We start from the raw sequence: 18740 nt of genomic DNA, 5'->3' as shown, positions 1-18740 counted from the left end.
AAAGGCTGGAGCAACATTAGCAAGAGGCCACCTCCACCACCAACCTACAACTAGAGATGTAGCCTCCTCCACAGTGAGGACTCTCCACACCCATGTCGACACAGATGGTGCAAGCTCAAGCAAGCTTTCCGGACACGATTCAGATCGAATGGATGTAGGGAACCCTACATTATCTACAACAATGCATGAACAATGGGCTGAATGAAATGAGGAAACTCCATCATTAAAGAGAAGGATGCTGCCTTGCATAGAATATGATGAGTGAGCAAGAACCCCTGCAAGAGGAGTTGCAGGGGTTCTTGCTCCATAGTGAGGACTCTCCACACCCATGTCGACACAGACGGTGCAAGCTCAGGCAAGCTTTCCGGACACGATTCAGGTGGAATGGATGTAGGGAACCCTACATTATCTACAACAATGAATGAACAATGGGCTGAACGAAATGATGAAACTCCATCATTAAAGAGAAGGATGCTGCCTTGCACAGAATATGATGAGGGAGCAAGAACCCCTGCAAGAGGAGTTGCATAGGAGAAGGGCATAAGCAGGCCGACTGGACGACATGCAGAGACAAATCAAGGAGCTCCAACAGGCCAATAAAGGAATGAAGAAGGAGATGGAGGAGATGAAGGAGAACATGGCGAGGAAGAACTAGGAAATGATGTAGATGCAAGAGGAGTTAGATCATGCCATAGAAAAGCAAGCAAGGATGGAGGGACAAGTCTTCCCTAAGACACACACTTGAACCTACTATAGTCTATGTGTTCCCACACCCAACCTACAAGGGTCTATGCCTTAACCAACTTTCAAATGAGTGATTGGAGAGAAAAATTGCAGCATAGAGGCATAGGGGTGACAAAGGTCTTCTCTTCACATAAGCCGAATCATTTTCTAACCAAAGGTCTTGTCTTCACACAAGCCGAATCATTTTCTAACCAAAACTCATAATATGGTCGAATTGATGTAGTTATCTTATATGCCCACTTGATGACATGGCATAATTTTGGATCAATGATACTTTAAGTTGGATTGAGTATTCATACACATTGAGTCTGATTTAAGAAGTAAGCATTTCGAGAATTGGATCGTGTTGATGACAATTCCAGATGTAGAGGTAGGATCGTCAATCCATGATGACGACTGTAGATGTCTGGCAATCCAAGAAGCAAATGATCCTAAAGTTGGATCGTCAATTCATGAAGTAGGATCATTTCACAATTAAAATAGTTATGATCCAAGAATTTTCATTCAAAAATTTTCAAGTGCCGGTGCCTGGGCCTCAAAAAAATTTTGTCCTTAATGCCGCACCATGTAGTGTTAGTGCCCTAGTCATGCTTGCTCACAATGCAGCTTTCTCATGCTGTGTACAAGACACTCAGTATACATGAGTGATGTAGCATTTTACAAGTGATTGGAAGGCCAATGAATAAAAAAGTGCCTAATTCACATGTTAGGTGTGACACCCAACTGACACGTACCTAATGCACGTGTCAGTTAGGTGTGCACGTGTCAGTTAGCTGTGCACGTGTCAATTAGGTGTGATATCAAAATTCTTTTGAAAATAACATCCTAACTAAGCATGTGGTGCAAGCAGTATTGTGAGCAGAGGGTTTCTGATAGTGAGGTTTATTAAAATTATTTCTATTGGTCCTTTGTGTATCTTAAGGGCTTAACTCCATCACTCTTATACCACATCCTATATAGGCCACTCAATTGAACCTTTATGATTGTCTCTCTAGCACAAGCGACTTGACTTGTGAAAAATGGAATTGTGCAAATTGATGTACCAATTATGTGAATCCCTAAGGAATTATGCTTGGGCTCATTTTGGCCTTTCATAACCTGACTGTTGACTCTTATGCATCAGGCTCATTTTGGCCATTGGCGACTTGACTTTTGAACTCTTATGCCGTTGGCACATTTTGGCATCCGACAACTTGACCTAGAGTTAGATGCTTACCTAGGGGCATGCCCCCTATTGCTATGCTTTAAGAAATGATGTATTTTGCTTTGTTATTCAAGTTAAGGGTGTCTACATCATCTTGATAAGCTTGGCTTCCACTCAAGTTAATAATGAGGCTTTAATGGTTCTTAGGCGGCTTGCTGATGTGAGAACAATCTCACTACATGCTCATAGGTTTTAACAAGTAGGGGTGTTGGGATTTCGTGCAATGTTGAAGAAGAAGGTAGTTCTTGGATTCTCTTTTGAAGTTTTCTTGCTCTTCCAAAGTCCTCGTGTGCTCTATCTTTGCTTTCCCCTTATCTTTCTTTTTAGGCATCCATACCTGCTTTGGTGTGACTTGTTAATGCATGGTCCTTGAGTATAATGATGATTTTGTTAACTTTTCTTTTGTTTCTCTAGGAGGGTTGCATCTAGTGCCCAGATTTGGCTTCTTCCTTGTTGGTACTATCATTGGGTTGTTAGTGACCTTTGTGTGGTCACGCATCCCTATGTGGCTGGATCACTATTTGGCTTTTGGCTTCATCTCGGTTCAGGGATTCATATCAGCTTATCATCAACTTTAATCGGCATTTTGGGGATACTTTCTTTTGGAAGCCATATATATTTAGGCTTTCTGTTCTCAAGCTTTGGCTGTTTGGTGGGCACATAAGTTGGCTTTCTTGGCATCTTTGATACCCACACTTGCTTCATCTGGCTCCTTGGTACCTTATGAGATATTGAGGTAGTAATATTGGAAGTATTAATTATTGGCCTTTGGTTTCTCTTGCTGTGCTGAAGTGTTTCCTTTTTTGGTTGGGCTTTTACCTCCTTGGCTTTTGGTTTAACAGGACATGGAGCACGTTGATTGGATGAGGCCTTAAGTTTATGGATAATTGCACTTACCGACTCTATGAGACCTACTTTTAACAGTGTTAATAACTTTGGATCTTAGTAGAGATATGTCTTAGCTCTCCTTGGCTTTTGGTTTTATGGGATATGGAGCAGATTTATTGGATGAGGCCTTGAGTTTATGGATAATTGCACTTACCAGCTCTATGGGACCTTCTTTTAACAACGTTAATAACTTTTGGATCTTAGTAGAGATATGTCTCAGCTCTCCTTCCACGATAAGAACATTTACACTCCATCATGTGAGATTTATTGTGGTTTTCCTCATTATCCAATCTATGTTGCAGTCATGTGTAGCTATCCATCTCCTTCCAAGGATGATCTCTTTCGGCACCTGCAGCCATAACATAGAAACTAAACCTTCCACAAAGTAAGAGTTGATGTAGAACTAAATCTTTAGCATCCCTTTACATTCATTATATAGGCTTGAGATAGTTTGTACACAGTTTGAGTAGGATCAAGGCCAGGCCTTCCTAATGGGACCCAAGTCTCATATGACATTAAGTTTCTTCTTGGTCCTATATGTAATAAAGCAAGTTTGGATATTGTTTGTATGTTTATGGGAAAGTCTAGGCAAAGCCTTGCGGCTTTGACCTCTTCCTCCTCGTGATGCATTTCAGTCATGGGGATTGGTATAATACCCCTCCTTTGCTTCTCTTTTTTTGCTCGGGATTTAGCTTCCTATTGGGCTTGTCTCTTCATCTGTGCCTCTTATTTCTTCTTTCTTCAACGTTGTTCACAAGATAGTGGCCCATAGTACTTTCTAAGTTTACTCCCATTGAGGAATCCCTCCATCTAGACTCCATCAAGGATTTCTAGGTGTGTTGCCTCCCCTATCGTCGTGAGTTCATAGATCTTCAAAAGACCCATCTCCCTCAACTTAAATTTTCTTCTTCTTTTTTTTCTCTTGAGGTTATAAAGTAAGACTAGGTTCCATTCCTTGAACCTCTTGGACTTGATGTTGGCCTTGAACCACCTTTTTCTTCTCTTTTTCTTGGTATACATGACCACCACATCAAGTTTCTCGAGCTCTACAAGTCATTCAAACAACTCATTGCATGTTCATTCCATTTGCTTTGTTGCTCTCAAAGTTGGGATTATGAATTCTACTTGGGAGTATAGCATCAAGTCCAAGGGCTAGGTTATATGGAGTAGTCCCAGTCAAAGTTTTCTAGATGGTTCTTTAAATCCATAACATGGATGAGATCTTTTGCTCCCAATCTATCCTCATCAATGATTTGACTATATTTGTAAGCATAGTGCATAGGACCTTGTTGTTAGTGCTCTCATCCTTATTTGTTTGCAGATGGATACTATGGGGAAGATTTTCAGTACACTACCATAAGTTCTTCTAAGAGAAATTCCACCAGTTTGCTTAAGAAATTGGTCCCTTGGTCGTTAATTAGCTCTAGAGGACATCTAAATCTAGTGAAGATGTGCTTATAAATGAGCTTATATTTGTTCTTGCATTTGCTTTTATTGTGGCCTCAACCTCAACCCACTTGGTCATATAATCGGTAGCCATGATGATGTATCACGCTTGTGTGCTTCTATAGCAACAGGGCTAATAGATCCTATGAGTCAATGCCCCATTTGGCAAATGGTCTTATGGAAGTGATTGCCTATCAACAAGGAATTATGTCCTTTTGTTGGAGAATGGTGAAGCACTGGCACTCATCGCAACGTTTGACATATTCCATTGCATCATTGAAGAGTGTCTGGGAGCACCATAGTCTTGCATATAGGAGAATAGTGAAGCATTGGCACTCATCGCAAACATTTGACATATTCCGTTGGGGATCACCATAGTCCTGCATGTAGTACTTTTCTTGTTGTGGTGTCTCCTTCAAAGTACCCTCCACTAGTGACTCCTACGTGAGTTTGTGCTAGAATATCAACATGATTGTCCTTTCATGCGAAGAGTCTTAAGACATCATCTTTCCCTCTTTTGTAGATTTGTCCAGAAAATGAGGGTGTATGGGGTTGTTTCCTTCACTAAGTTGCATTTCCTTCTTAGGTACATGGTCTCATCTCTAAGGGAAGTCTGTTGCTCAAATATTCCATAACCTCATAAGTCCACCTTGACACTAGGTTATTTAAAACAGGGATGCATCTAGAAGATTTTCCTTGACCCCGGGGTCCTTGTTAGAAATTCTAGATACGTGATCAGCTCTAACATACAACGTTCCTTTATAAATAGACATTGAGAAATTTAACTCAAGAAAAAGTAATAAAACCATCGAGTAATTTGCCCTATGGCACATGGTTTATTCCCAAGGTAGATAAAAGCCTGATGGTCTACAAAAATATAAATTTATTTGCCCAAAAGATAATGGCAAAACTTCTTAACCACGTAAACCATTGCTAAGACTTCCCTCTCTATGGTGGTATAATTCTTCTCAGGATCATTGAGTTGTCTACTAGCATAACTAATAAGAAAGTCCATGTTCTTTTTACTAATTGAGCTAGTATGCATCCTATAGCATAAGCTAATGCGTCTATGTGTACGTGGAAGATGACATCCCACCTTTGCACTTAAAGAATCAGAGTTGTTCTTTAAGGCCTCCTTGATCTTATGGAATGACTCTTCACACTCTTCAGTCCACACAAAACATACCAATAGGGCATATAGCAGTCTAGCAATTATCACATACATGAATATAAAGCATCTATAATACCATGTGTGACCCATGAATCTTTGGGCTACTTTCGTGTGTCGGGTCTTTCAAGTTCTATAATCACTTGAATCTTTCCTTCAACTATGGAGATTCTATTTTTGGACACCGTGTACCCTAGGATTACACCCTCTCTCACCCACGAACTTGCACTTTTAAGGGTCGAGGCTCAGTTTGTATTGTCGGAACCTTTCTAACACTAGCCGAAGATGGGGTATGTGCTCTTGTATTAACTTTGAGTTCACACAGAGATCATCCATGAAGATCTCTAAGAACTTCCTTAGGAAATCCTTATACAATGTACAAATAAGTCTTTGAAATGTAGTTGACGTATTGGTTAAACCAAACGGCATTACTTTATATGCAAACGTTTTCTATTCTATAAAACAAATGTTGTTTCATGCTACTCTCTTGGGTCTATGGATACTTGGTTATACATTAAAAATCCGTCTAAGAAGCTATAGGCTTATTTTTTTATTGTTCTAGTCAATACACACGCGAGTCTTACCATTCTTCTTGGGCATAATCATAATTAGCAACACCCAATCTGTGTGCTCAATCTCATAAATGAAACTCGAAAAATCCATCTAAGAAGCTATAGGCTTCTTTTCTTGCCACTCTCTCAAGTACATGTTCAGTGTATGGCAATGGATAATGATCTCTTATCGTGGTTGCATTCACTTTTTTCAAGTTAATGCATATGTGGATCTTACTATTCTTCTTGGGCACAATCACAACTAGCAACACCCAATTATTGTGCTTAATCTTGTAAATGACACTCGTCTTGATAAGTTTATCGACTTCATGTTTGATTGCCTTGCTTAGTGTAGGTCTCATTTTTGTGGTCGTTACTTGATCGGCCTAGCACCATCCAACTAAATAATTGTGTATTGCAAACCTTTGGAGGGACTCCTTTTAAACCAGCATAGCTCCAAGAAAATACATATTTGTATTCCTTGAGACATTGTAAAAGTTCTATCTCCTCTTCTTAGTTTAAGTCTGTGGCTATCCACACCAATTTGGGCTCCTCCCCAGGTAATGCTAAATCCACTTGTTTTGTAGCCTTTGGTCCATCACATAGGACACTCCTAGTTCCACTTTATAATTCTTGAACCGAGAAGGGACTTGTTTAGAGTCCTCCTCTTGATTAGTAGTTGTTGGGCTTGAAGGCTCAACCTCCTTCTCGACTCTCCCTTCCTTAATGGCCTTGTTTTATCTTCTCCGTCCAGACTTAGAAGTTTTTTTGGAGTCCAATGAAACCGTATCATAGGGGTAATCATGTGGGCTAGCACTTCAGCTATTTCAGGATCTATTTTCATAATAATTCTTTTCATTAGATCCTTCTAGCTATCAGGGAAAAACTCCTCCAGTACCTTCAAGGCGAGGCTTTGTGGATCTTTGGCTCTAATATTTGTTTGTTTCTTAGCTCTATTGAGTAGATCTTCTCTCATTTTGAGGAATTCTTTGAGAAGGGCCTAGAATTTTAGTGGTGACACTTCTCCTTCATCGTCTTCGCTCTCTCACAGAGGAACTGCTTGGTGTAAGACTTGCACTTAAGCCCCTAATTGGTACAGTTTTTAGCTCTTATGTTACTACCATTTTCATCACAAAACTATGTTCCCATGGGTATAGGACATACATCCATCATTTCTAGTAAGTGCATAACCACCCGACCAATGTATTGGTGGGATTCCTTTATAAAGATTTGATTATGTTTTGCCCAGGTACCGAGGAAAAGAGTTTATTATTTTGACCAAATTTAGGCTCTCCTTCCCCACACCTTCTAGAACCTGGTTGGTATCTCATATGATAGTTTCAAAGAACTTTTTTGGGCATGAAAAGCTCAAGATATTCATGGTTGTGAACATCTACTGTTTTTCACATCGAAAAAATATTTGAATTTGACATATTATGAAGCACTCTTCATGATTTTCACTGCCTTTGGACCACCTTTTTTGGATGTGAAAAACTCAAGATACTCAACGTCGTGAAAGCCTCTGGTTTTTGTGAAAAAGTTTTAAATTCCATCCTTCTGAAGTGATTTCTTGGTTCATGTGATCCTCTTGACTTGCACTGGGTAAGAATTTCAATGTTGTTAGCATTGCATTTAGCACTAATATCAACACATCCCTAGCAACACTTATATCGATGCGTATAGTAATGGATAGGGCCCGAGGCTCAACACTCCCCCCACCTTTTATTTTTCATTAGAGCATTGCTATAAAAGCTGAAAAATGGTATGCTCTCTCTCTCTCTCTCTCTCTCTCTCTCTCTCTCTCTCTCTCTCTCAATGGTATTTCATGTCTCTATGGTAAATATACATCCTTTGATTGTCTCCTTAGGGTCTTTGATATAACGATCATCAAATCACCTCCATCCTAATATAATATCACATGCCAATCATAACCATTTGTTGTGAACAAACATGCTACCCATGGAGTCTTTGTTTGTAGGCATTAACGCTCCAAAAGCTCGATCATGTGCAACGAATGAATATATGCAAATTAAAATAAGTTTTGTTCATAATTAAGGACACCAAGCCATGTTTTCAGCAAGGAAGAGGCACATATTAGAATAAAGTGTGCTAACTTAATTATTATTAAGCCACTCTTTATAAATCTTATAAGCACATGAAAGTTGTCTTTAGTTGACTATTATGGTTAGTTCGATACAACTCTAACAAAGCTAAATAGAATTGTGTAAAACACTTTTGATTTCTTTGTGGAAAGAGGCCGTTGATATTTATAAACCATATGGCATGAGTACTTAGAAGTGCCTTAAATATAATGCTAGAATAAGTAATAATATAGTCCAGGACCAAGTTTTCATAGGATTCTTGTACATAATCTATGACATTACAAGGGCTTATTACCATATCATATGAATTAGGGAAACATTATAATTGTTTGTTTAATGATAAAAGAGTTGTAAACTCAAGCATGATGCATTTGGTTGACATGTTTTCGTACCACAACATACAAGGAGTGGGTGAAAAACAACATGGGACTGATTAGGAATGTAGCATATTATACACACACACACACACACACACACATGTATGTATGTATGTATGATATATGTATAAATACAACTGTGTGTGGCTCATGTATGTATGTATAGTATATGTGTAAATACGTGTGTAGGACACAAACACATGTATTTATACATATAGTATGCATACGTACATACATGCATGTGTGTGTATGAGAGAGAGAGAGAGAGAGAGAGCGCGCAACAAATGCAATATTAATAATGATAATCAAGTATTATAGGTGACTGTATAAGGTATAAGGGTTAGTTTCAATTGAGATAAAGACATTTTCTTGAATTCTTAGCTTTGAAGGGTTAATTACCTAGATTAATGACGATTATTAGCCTAAATTAGCCTAATCAACCCATCATGGCTGCAACATCGGCAGCGTCACCAACTTTCCTCGGCGACCTCGCACAAGAGTGCAAACCTGGCCTTCTAATTTAAACTGTTAAATTGTCCTTATGCTAAGCTAAGCCCTTGATTAATCGAAAGTTATCGAAAACTCAAAGTTTGAGCGGCCGTCTGGCGCTGTGCGCCCTCCAAATTATCAATAGGCCCCCATGATTCGGCTGATCATCGTCAGTTTTCTGCGTTGATCTTGGTCGACCTCCATCTATATCTGATCCTGAATTCATCTAGAAACAATTTCTTGATCTCAATTTAGACGCTGAATAATTAGCCCGCTAATTAACCGCTGTTTAGGTGGGTGATCACCATAGTTGATGATTCTTTAGTTTGGTTCATGCAGGCTTTGGTGTAGGTTGATTTGTGGATTAACGATTAGTTGATCTTCAACTAATCTTGCGAAAAGATTCATTAATTTGTGAGAAAGATGGGCAGCAGCAGTGACGAGTTTGCGGCAATGTTGCAGTCAGGGACTGTGCTCTCTGCATCCACAGACGATCATCAAGCTGTTCCAACACCATTTTCCAACATTAATCTCAACACTAATCCTCGCCAATCTCCAGCTCATTATAATCAATCTATGGGGCTTCCAATCCCTGCACCCTCAATTAGCGCTAAACACAATGCAATTAATAGAGTTAATTCTCCATTAAGTACATACGTAGGGACAGCATTTAGGGATTCGCCAGCAGTAATTACTGGTTCCCGTTGGAATAATTCATCAGCATTATCATTTGGACCCTTTGCTTTTAGCCCATCAGTAGAGAATTATAATTGGAGATCACCAGCTCCTTCTGCAATCACAGCAAAGGATTATTATTATAACAGAGCAAAGGATTATAATTATGGCACAGCAATTAGTGGTGGTAACTACATTGAAAATGTCTATCCATCACCAGCTTACTCACATAATTATCAATGGGAGAGAGAATCAATTGCTAGCTCTAGAGCCACCACCCCATCCAGAAACCTTACCCTCAAAGGTTATTTGAGCAGATATATTAATGCCTATGGTTCACCAGCTTCTACTGTAAATGAAAGCAATGTATCAGTCAATCAAATGCATTATGATCATAATGCTTTTATAACTAACCCAGTGCATGGTCATAATGAGCTTCCTTTGATCCATGGTTTGCCATCATCAAGATTAATGGAAGCTGTCTTGGAGCACCCAAGTAGTGAGAGATTAAGTGATCACCAAGACACTCTCCAATCTTATCTAGATTCAAAAAGAGTGCCTAATCACAATGGTTATTTGGAAGCCAAATCTAAGGAAGAGGAGGAGATGGCCCCTAATTATGCCCATAAGATGATGGGAAATGGTGGATTAGGGCCTCCTGATGATGACCCATTTAATGCAGATTATGCAGGGTTGGAGAATGAAGAGGAGAAGAAGGGTGATAATGTGGATCAGAAGCGCCAGGATAGTATGAGAAAGCAATATGGCACTGTGAGCTACCTAGCTTTGCTGAAGTATGCAGACAAATGGGATAAGCTGCTTATAGCCTTGGGTACCCTTGGGGCCTTCGCTAATGGTGCTTCTCTCCCTGTGTTTTGTTTACTGTTTGGAGAGATGGTGGAAAGATTGGGCACAAACGAGGGCGTCCAAGCAGTTCACCAGGTCTCTCTCTTTCTCTCATATTGTATGTATGTATACACACACACACACACACACAACCCTATTCATATTGTATGTATGCATAAACTCACATACACACACAAACACACTCCCCCACCCCTATTCATATTGTATGTATGTTGTATAAACACACACACACACACAAACACCCCCCCCCCCCAAACACACACACACACTACACCACCACACTTATTCATATTGTATAACACACATACACACACACTTCTATTTACCAGGTGTCTCTCTCTAGAAAAATTCAAAGGTAAGGGGTTTTTAAATACCCCTTGAACGCACGTGATACACAGGGTTTCTTAGTAATGTCTCTCTCATATTGTATGTATGTGTAATTACACAAAACACAAATACACTCCCTTTCTATTTCATGTTTAAAGACGATTTAATATGTAACTATGATTTGATCATCTAATGCTACCTTATTGCAGGTTTGCTGGTGGATGGGCATCTTGGCCATCACTACATCAATCAGCTCTTATGTTGGTGAGTAAATATCTACAACCTTGCTGTCTCTAATTAATTAATAATGCTGACACATTAAATAATTGCATGTGAATTCATCGACAACCATATTGCAGAGGTTTCTGCCTGGGCTCTTGCAGCAGAGAGGCAAGCTTTGAGGATCAGATCCAAGTATCTGAGGGCACTACTTAGACAAAATGTGGGATTTTTTGATGTGAATGTGGAGACGGGGGATTTGCTGCACAGAATATCAGCAGACGTAGATTGCATACAAGATACTATTGGCCACAAGGTGATTATTATAGTAACCTAGCTTGATTAACAACAATCAAATAATTATGATTAATTAATCCAGTAATCAATTAGCAAGTTTATATGATGTCATAAACCAACCAAATCATGCTGGAATCAACATCCAAAGCTTAATTTTTATAGATGTTACTAATTATACGTGCATGTTGAGTTTGATTTTGTGTATAATTAAGCATGGCGTTACTAATCAAAATTCATAATTAATCAATGAGTGCATATGATCATTAAGTGATAGATTGATTTGTTTACTTGCATTGGTTTTGCAGACGGCTAGTTTCCTTCATTATTTTGCTACCTTCATGCTTGGATACATTGTGGGCTTCACGAAGTCTTGGCAGATTTCTCTAGTTGTTCTTTTCAGCAGCTTGTCCATGGTAGCCATTGGAATCCTTCAACATGGTTTCCACGCTAAGCTTGCATCAAAGGAAGAGGTAAACACTGTATTTTGCCTTTTTTTTCCATTTAACTCTAATTAGCTTGATTATGTTGAAAACCTTCTGACTAGGTAATCACTTAATTCTGTTAATCCTGATCACCATGCCATAAAGCTTAATGCAACTTGGGTCCTATGTACAACCTCTTACCCCCTATTCAGATTCACCCTAACTAATAATAGAGGGTCCTATTGACAGTGATTAATATAAGGGCCCTGATGACATTTCACTTAATATGAGAGCCCTAATGAGTGTGTTACTAATTATGCAAGGGCCTTAAATGGCTTGAATTGACATTAATCTCTTAATATGGGATCCTAGTGACTATGATTATTATTAGGGCCTTAATAACTAGGAATGATTTTCTCTTATAAGAGGCCTAAATGACTCGGTTAATATAATGAGGGCCTAAGTCGAGGTTCTTCCCTTATGATGAGAAACCTAATGATTATGCTTAATGGGTTTTTATGGCTAGTATTAACCTTCTCTTAATATGAAGGGCCTAATGGTTATGCTTAATGGGTTTTAATGACTAGTATTAAGGGCCTAATGACTAGGATTGATCTTGTCTTATAATGATGTTGATTCTAGTGAATATTATGAATGTAAAAACTCCTAATAAGGACTATGATTGACCTTCTCTTAAACCCTAGCATGAGCAGCTAAGCAACTACAACATGCACACTTCATCTAAAACAAATTATGGATTGACTTTCTCATTATGTCCACTTGATTAATTACTAATTATAAATCTATTGATTTTTCTTTTGTTGTCCACAGGAAACTTGTGCTCAAACTAGCACATTTGCATATCAAACACTAAGTTCCATAAGGACGGTTTATTCTTATGTGGCTGAGGAGCATTTCAATGAGGAGTATAGTGGGCTATTGAAGAGGTCAATACCCATAGGGACTAAGATCGGGTTTTCCAAAGGGGCTGGCATTGCATTCTTCTTCTTTATAACCTACCTCTTATGGGCCTTAATCCTATGGTATGGCTCTGTCTTGATTGCTGACAACAAAGTGAAAGGTGGCAACGCTGTGGCTTGCTTCTTTGCTACTGTCATAAGTGGAAGGCAAGTTAATTCTCTTTAGTATGACAATTATCACTGTGTGTTGTTGATTGAAGTTTTTTGTTGTTGGATATGGCTTTGATTGAAGCTTTTGCACTGTAAATATCACAGTTGCCTTGCCCTAGCACTGCAGTCTTTGTCAAGTCTCCACAGAAGGATCTATAGCTGTCAGGTTTTTTGCATTGTGGGTTGTTGAATATGGCTTTTAATTGAAGCTTTTTGCACTGTAATTATCACAGGTGCCTTGGCCTAGCACTACAATACTTGTCAAGTTTCACAGAAGGATCTATAGCTGCCTATAGAATATTCCAAATGATAGATAGGGTTCCTCCAATTGATGTCTACAACTCAGATGGTTTGGTTCTTGAAAATGTAGAAGGGAAGCTTGAGTTTAGAGATGTGTCCTATGCATATCCAGCAAGACCAGGAGCTACAGCACTTGACAAATTCTGCTTAAGTGTAAAACCAGGAGCCACTATAGCCCTAGTTGGACCCAGCGGTGGTGGAAAGTCTACTGTTTTCTCACTTGTTCAAAGATTCTATGATCCTGACAAAGGTAATGTGTTAATCAAGGATTTCAAATCAGCAATGGTTATGAAAATGGTGTAAAAATAATGGAAGGCATTGATGTTATGGATTCATTATAACATTTAATAGATGGTTATGTGCATGGCATGTTGATGTTATGTGCATGGCATGTTGATGTTATGGATCCATTGTAACATTTGATAGATGGTTATGTGCATGGCATGTTGATGTTATGTGCATGGCATGTTGATGTTATGGATCCATTGTAACATTTGATAGATGATGTTATGGATCCATTGTAACGTTTGATAGATGGTTATGTGCATGGCATGTTGATGTTATGGATCCATTGTAACAATTTATACATGGTTATATGCATGGCATGTTGATGTTATGGATCCATTATAACATTTAATAGATGGTTATATGCATGGCAAGTGTTAATCATCTTTCAACTTAAGCATATTGGCATATGACAGGAGCTATATATTTGGATGACACGAATATTCAACACCTGCAACTTCGATGGCTTCGTCAAAAGATAGCTATGGTTGGACAAGAGCCAGTCTTGTTTGCAACTAGTATTTATGACAATATCTCATATGGACGGGAAGATGCCACATACAAGGAGATCGAGGCTGCTGCCAAACTAGCTAATGCCCATGACTTCATCACATCTTTGCACCATGGTTATGACACCCAGGTTTTCTCGTTACCCCCCCCACCCTCTCTCTCTCTCTCTCACACACACACACCTCTCTCTCTAACACACACACACACACACACAAGGGCACAGTAATCCAATCTATGACATCCATGAAATGCAGGTTGGCGAGCTCGGTGTTCAGCTCTCCGGCGGGCAGAAACAACGGATAGCCATAGCCAGGGCCGTTCTTAAGGACGCTAAAATTCTCCTGCTCGATGAGGCAACCAGTGCTTTGGACAGCCAGTCAGAGAGCATGGTCCAACGGGCCCTCGACAAGATGATGGGCGGCCGGACAACCATGGTCATAGCCCATCGCCTCTCCACCATCATGCATGCCCCCCTCATAGCTCTGATGCAAGAAGGCAGGATTGTAGAAAAGGGCACCCATGAGACCCTTCTCTCCAACCCTTCTGGGCTCTACGCCTCTCTTGTCTCAGCCAATCAAATGAACATAGCTACTCCTGATTTTACTTCACCCTTGCTGGGTGCCCAGCCCAACCCAGTAATTGCAGGCACTCCTACCTCCATCATTAGCCCTAGGCTGTCCAATGGGTCCCCTTACTTATCTGCACAGACAAGCCCTGTGTTTTTCCAAGCCATGGAGCCCTTCTTGGAGGAAATCGCCCTGCCCTCATCATCAAAACCCAACATTGTCCCTTATCAGGAGATTGACGAGAAAAACATACCCCTTTCCAGGATCATTCATATGAGTAAACCTGACATTGCCCTGCTCATCTTGGGGCTCCTTGGTGCTGTGCAGGCAGGTGTGACCCTGCCTGCCTATGCCTATGTAATTGGTATCACAATTGGGCACTACTATGATGGGGATACACATAAAATGAGGAAGCATGCCAAGGACGGCAGCTTGGTCATTGTGTGGATTGCTCTGGCTTGCTTTGTAGCCATGGTGGTTCAGCATGGGTTCTGCAACTGGGCTGGCATCAAACTGACCAGGGCCCTTAGAGAGAAGGTTTTTACATCCATTTTGAGAAAAGAAGTGGGCTGGTTTGACAGAGAGGAGAACATGAGTGGCTCCTTAGTCACCAGGCTTTCTGTTGACACATCTAGGGTTAGAGGGTTGTTGGGTGATAGATACTCTGTGTTGTTCATGGGGGCGGCTTCCATAGGTGCTGCCCTCATCATCTGTTTTATGGTGAATTGGAAGATGACATTGTTGGCCACTGCCCTCACACCATTTTTCCTCAGCTCAAACTACATGGAGACCTTGCTTATCAATGTAGGTGGTGGGGCGTGGGAGGTAAACACAAGTGGGGCCAAGTCAATCAACATAGCCTCTGAAGCTGTCACCAATATACGGACCGTGGCGACGTTCGGTGCAGAGGAGAGAATTGTAGATTGGTTCATCTCAGCATTGTCTGATTCAGTCAAGCGTTCCATCAAAAGAACCCAACTTGCTGGGGCAGCTCTGGGCATAGCAGAGGCTTCAGCATTTGGGTCCTATGCTGTCTTGCTTTACTATGGGTCTGTTCTCGTTGAACACCATGAGACTGATTTTGCACATGTAGTGAAGGTCTTCTTGGTGCTTGTCTTCAGTTGTTTTTCTGTAGGTAGCTTATCTAGGCTCATGCCAGATTACGGCCTAGCTTCGGCGGCGGCGAGAACTGTATTTCACATAATGGATCATGAATCAAAGATGAAGAACCGAGCAGAACACAGATTGGACAAAGTGAGCGGTAAGGTCCAACTCCAAAGGGTGACATTTGCATACCCTGCAAGGCCAGAGATAGTGATTCTCAAAGATTTTGATCTGAAGGTGAAGGCAGGGACTGTGATGGCTCTAGTGGGTGGCAGTGGGAGTGGAAAATCAACAGTTCTTTCTCTAGTGGAGCGGTTCTATGATCCTATTAGTGGGCAGGTTCTTTTGGATGGGGTTGATATAAAGGACTTGGAGCTCAAATGGCTGAGGAACCAGATGGCATTGGTGAGTCAAGAGCCTGTATTGTTTCCCTGTTCAATATGGGAAAATATTGCATATGGCAAGCAGAATGCTACCATGACAGAAATTGAACAGGCAGCGCGAGCAGCGGACGCCCATGACTTCATCAGCAGTTTACAGGATGGCTATGCAACACAGGTGATTAATGTTGACTCCAACCATATCTGCCACCAGTCCATTCATAAAACTCAGAAAGCCTTTAAAGTCTGTTGATTTGTGTGTGTGCTTTAATGTTGATGTTGTCGGCATGTCAAACAGGTGGGAGAGAGGGGAGTGAGGATGTCAGGTGGGCAAAAGCAGAGAATTGCCATAGCCAGAGCAGTACTCAAAAACCCCAAGATCCTACTCCTTGATGAACCAACCAGCGCGCTCGATGCACAGTCAGAGAGGAATGTGCAGGAAGCTCTGGACAAGATGATGGTTCACCGTACGACCATTGTCGTGGCCCACCGCATGTCGACCATTCGTCATGCCGACAGCATTGCGGTGATCGAGGCGGGGAGGGTTGTGGAGCTAGGATCTCATGAGAAACTGGTAAGGAACAATGTGGGCTCCTACTATGGCATGGTGATGGCTCAAAGGCAGCAGCTCCCATGATATCAAAGTTGATGAAATGTATTCCTTGGTTACCACATGATACAAACATACACAGCATCCTTCAGGATTGCCATAGAGGCTCCTCATCAACATCACCACCATTCACATTTATCTACATAATTTTCAAGCATGTAATATATTAGAAGCTATTAGAGCCTCTACAACATCACCACCATTCACATTTATCTACATAACTTTCAATCATGTATTATATTAGAAGGTATTAGCAGATGCAATCCTTAGAGAGTCACATCTTTATAGCCTATCTTTGTTTCTTAGACATTGATCCTCTACATATGTGTGGCATTCCCACATTTTTAAAAAACATATTTTTAAACATGTTTTCTTGGCAGCTCTCAAAGAACATTTTTTAATCCCCTATAATCTTTCATCACCTCAGAGTTATCCACTTTGAGCTTCTAGGATTCAAAAAAACAAGTGATTTATGCAACCTTTGATGTGGTTCTGGTGAGCTCTATTGTTGACAATTTCACAACCATGTTGTATAATATAAGGGGTTGAGTGCAAAGTTGTGAATTGTTGAAGGTGAGATGTATTAGCATTCTATTAAACTATGCAGCCAAGGGGATTAATCTTTTCACATGGGCATATATTCTTCAAAAGGACAAGGTTGCTGAGCAAGGTGCTGACATAAACATGCATGAAGCCTTAAGATCCTTCAACTTACATACACATACACTAAGCCTTTGGAAGCTTACCACACTATGCAACTTTACATCCTCAAGAGCCATTTAGGGTTTAAAATAGACTACGCAACTTTAGATCCCAATTGGGTGTAATTAACTTCAATCGAACATCAAGGTCCAACTGGCTCCAACACAAGGGACTTTTGGCACAAACCTATATAATAAAGTCAAGTCTATCTAGCAAATTTGACAAAATTTGCTAGATATCAACACTTTTTTTCTCATCTAATCTAGAAATCAAGATTTCCTACATATTATCTATCTAGGAAATAAGTGGTTCTTATATAGCAAATGATAATGTCCACACAGGAAAATGACTTTACATCTAGTAGAAAAGTGATCTTTATATAGGAATTGTAAATGTCTATAGAAAATTCATCTTACAACTAGCAAATAAGTTTCGCCTATATAGCAAATTGCAATTTCTATATAGCACTACAAAGTTTCTATACAGTAAATGGTAATAACCATATAGAAAACCTATCTGGTATCTAGTAAAAAGTGTTCTCTATATAGCAAGTTAGCGCTATAACTATACCATAACTCTAGTACTCCAAATATGGTTGTCACACAGCCGGTCATCCACTAGCAGCATATCAACCTTAATCTCACGAACTGTGCATAAGTGTGGAAGACATCACCTAGGCGTGTCATCAATGTCCACAACACTAGTTGAGCTTGATATCTCAATACTCCCCCTCGAGCCATCTTTCCATTTTATATTTCCAAGTACCTACTCAAAACAAATGAGCTGCAATTCCTATATTGCTTTATCCATGTAAGCATAATGATGGGCGCAGACCCACCTACACCTGGATTACTACCAGGTGTCCTCAAAATAGTCCTAGTTCTCCTTCTTGCACCATGAGTAACCATTGACAAAATGCCAATCTCCTCATCAAGGCTGTACTCAGAGCCACTAAAGTCATCATCCACATATGAGCAACCTTTTCACAGATCAGGTACAAAAGGTTGATATACCTTTTCCTTCCCTTTATATGATACATGTGTACCTACATTTGTCCTCAACCTACCTAACCATGGGTTAACATTAGATCCACTATTAGAAGACTCTCTAGGTCCACTAAGCACATGTGATTGCTACTCTACATGTAGGAAAACATCATTACTTCTTACATATACATATTTCATTGCCTTCACTAGTGTATACCAGCTACTTATCTCATCAAAGACAACATCTTTGCTTACTCACATCTCACGAGTGGTAGGGTTATAATATCTATAACCTTTCTTCTCCAAATCATAACCAATGAAGATATATTTATCTACCTTTGGATCCAAATTTTTTCTCACTTCATTGGGAACATGCATATACATAATACAC

General features: G+C 40.1%; 1 protein-coding gene across 1 annotated transcript; it reads left to right on the top strand.

Moving 5' to 3' along the window:
* The first annotated feature begins 9087 nt into the window (after positions 1-9087).
* Positions 9088-17176, top strand: LOC147633797 (ABC transporter B family member 19-like). The gene is made up of 9 exons (XM_086804846.1): positions 9088-10586; positions 11048-11102; positions 11198-11373; positions 11660-11824; positions 12608-12903; positions 13140-13456; positions 13908-14131; positions 14256-16229; positions 16350-17176. The coding sequence occupies exons 1-9, from the start codon at positions 9393-9395 to the stop codon at positions 16686-16688; spliced, it is 4740 nt and encodes a 1579-aa protein (XP_086660972.1). The 5' UTR covers positions 9088-9392; the 3' UTR covers positions 16689-17176.
* The last annotated feature ends 1564 nt before the right edge of the window (positions 17177-18740 follow it).

The sequence above is a fragment of the Cibotium barometz genome, chromosome 11 (genome assembly GCF_041138505.1).
Source record: "Cibotium barometz isolate CiBa-2024 chromosome 11, ASM4113850v1, whole genome shotgun sequence".
Taxonomy (NCBI): Eukaryota; Viridiplantae; Streptophyta; class Polypodiopsida; order Cyatheales; family Cibotiaceae; genus Cibotium; species Cibotium barometz.
The sequence above is the reverse complement of the archived record's forward strand: the minus strand, read 5'-3'. Positions and strand labels throughout refer to the sequence as shown.

Excerpts from the sequence above, each read along its gene's own strand:
- LOC147633797 (XM_086804846.1), top strand. The coding sequence starts at position 9,393 with ATGGGCAGCAGCAGTGACGAGTTTGCGGCAATGTTGCAGTCAGGGACT. Across the intron at positions 10,587-11,047 it reads GCGTCCAAGCAGTTCACCAG|GTTTGCTGGTGGATGGGCAT; the intron begins GTCTCTCTCTTT and ends ACCTTATTGCAG. Across the intron at positions 16,230-16,349 it reads AGGATGGCTATGCAACACAG|GTGGGAGAGAGGGGAGTGAG; the intron begins GTGATTAATGTT and ends CATGTCAAACAG.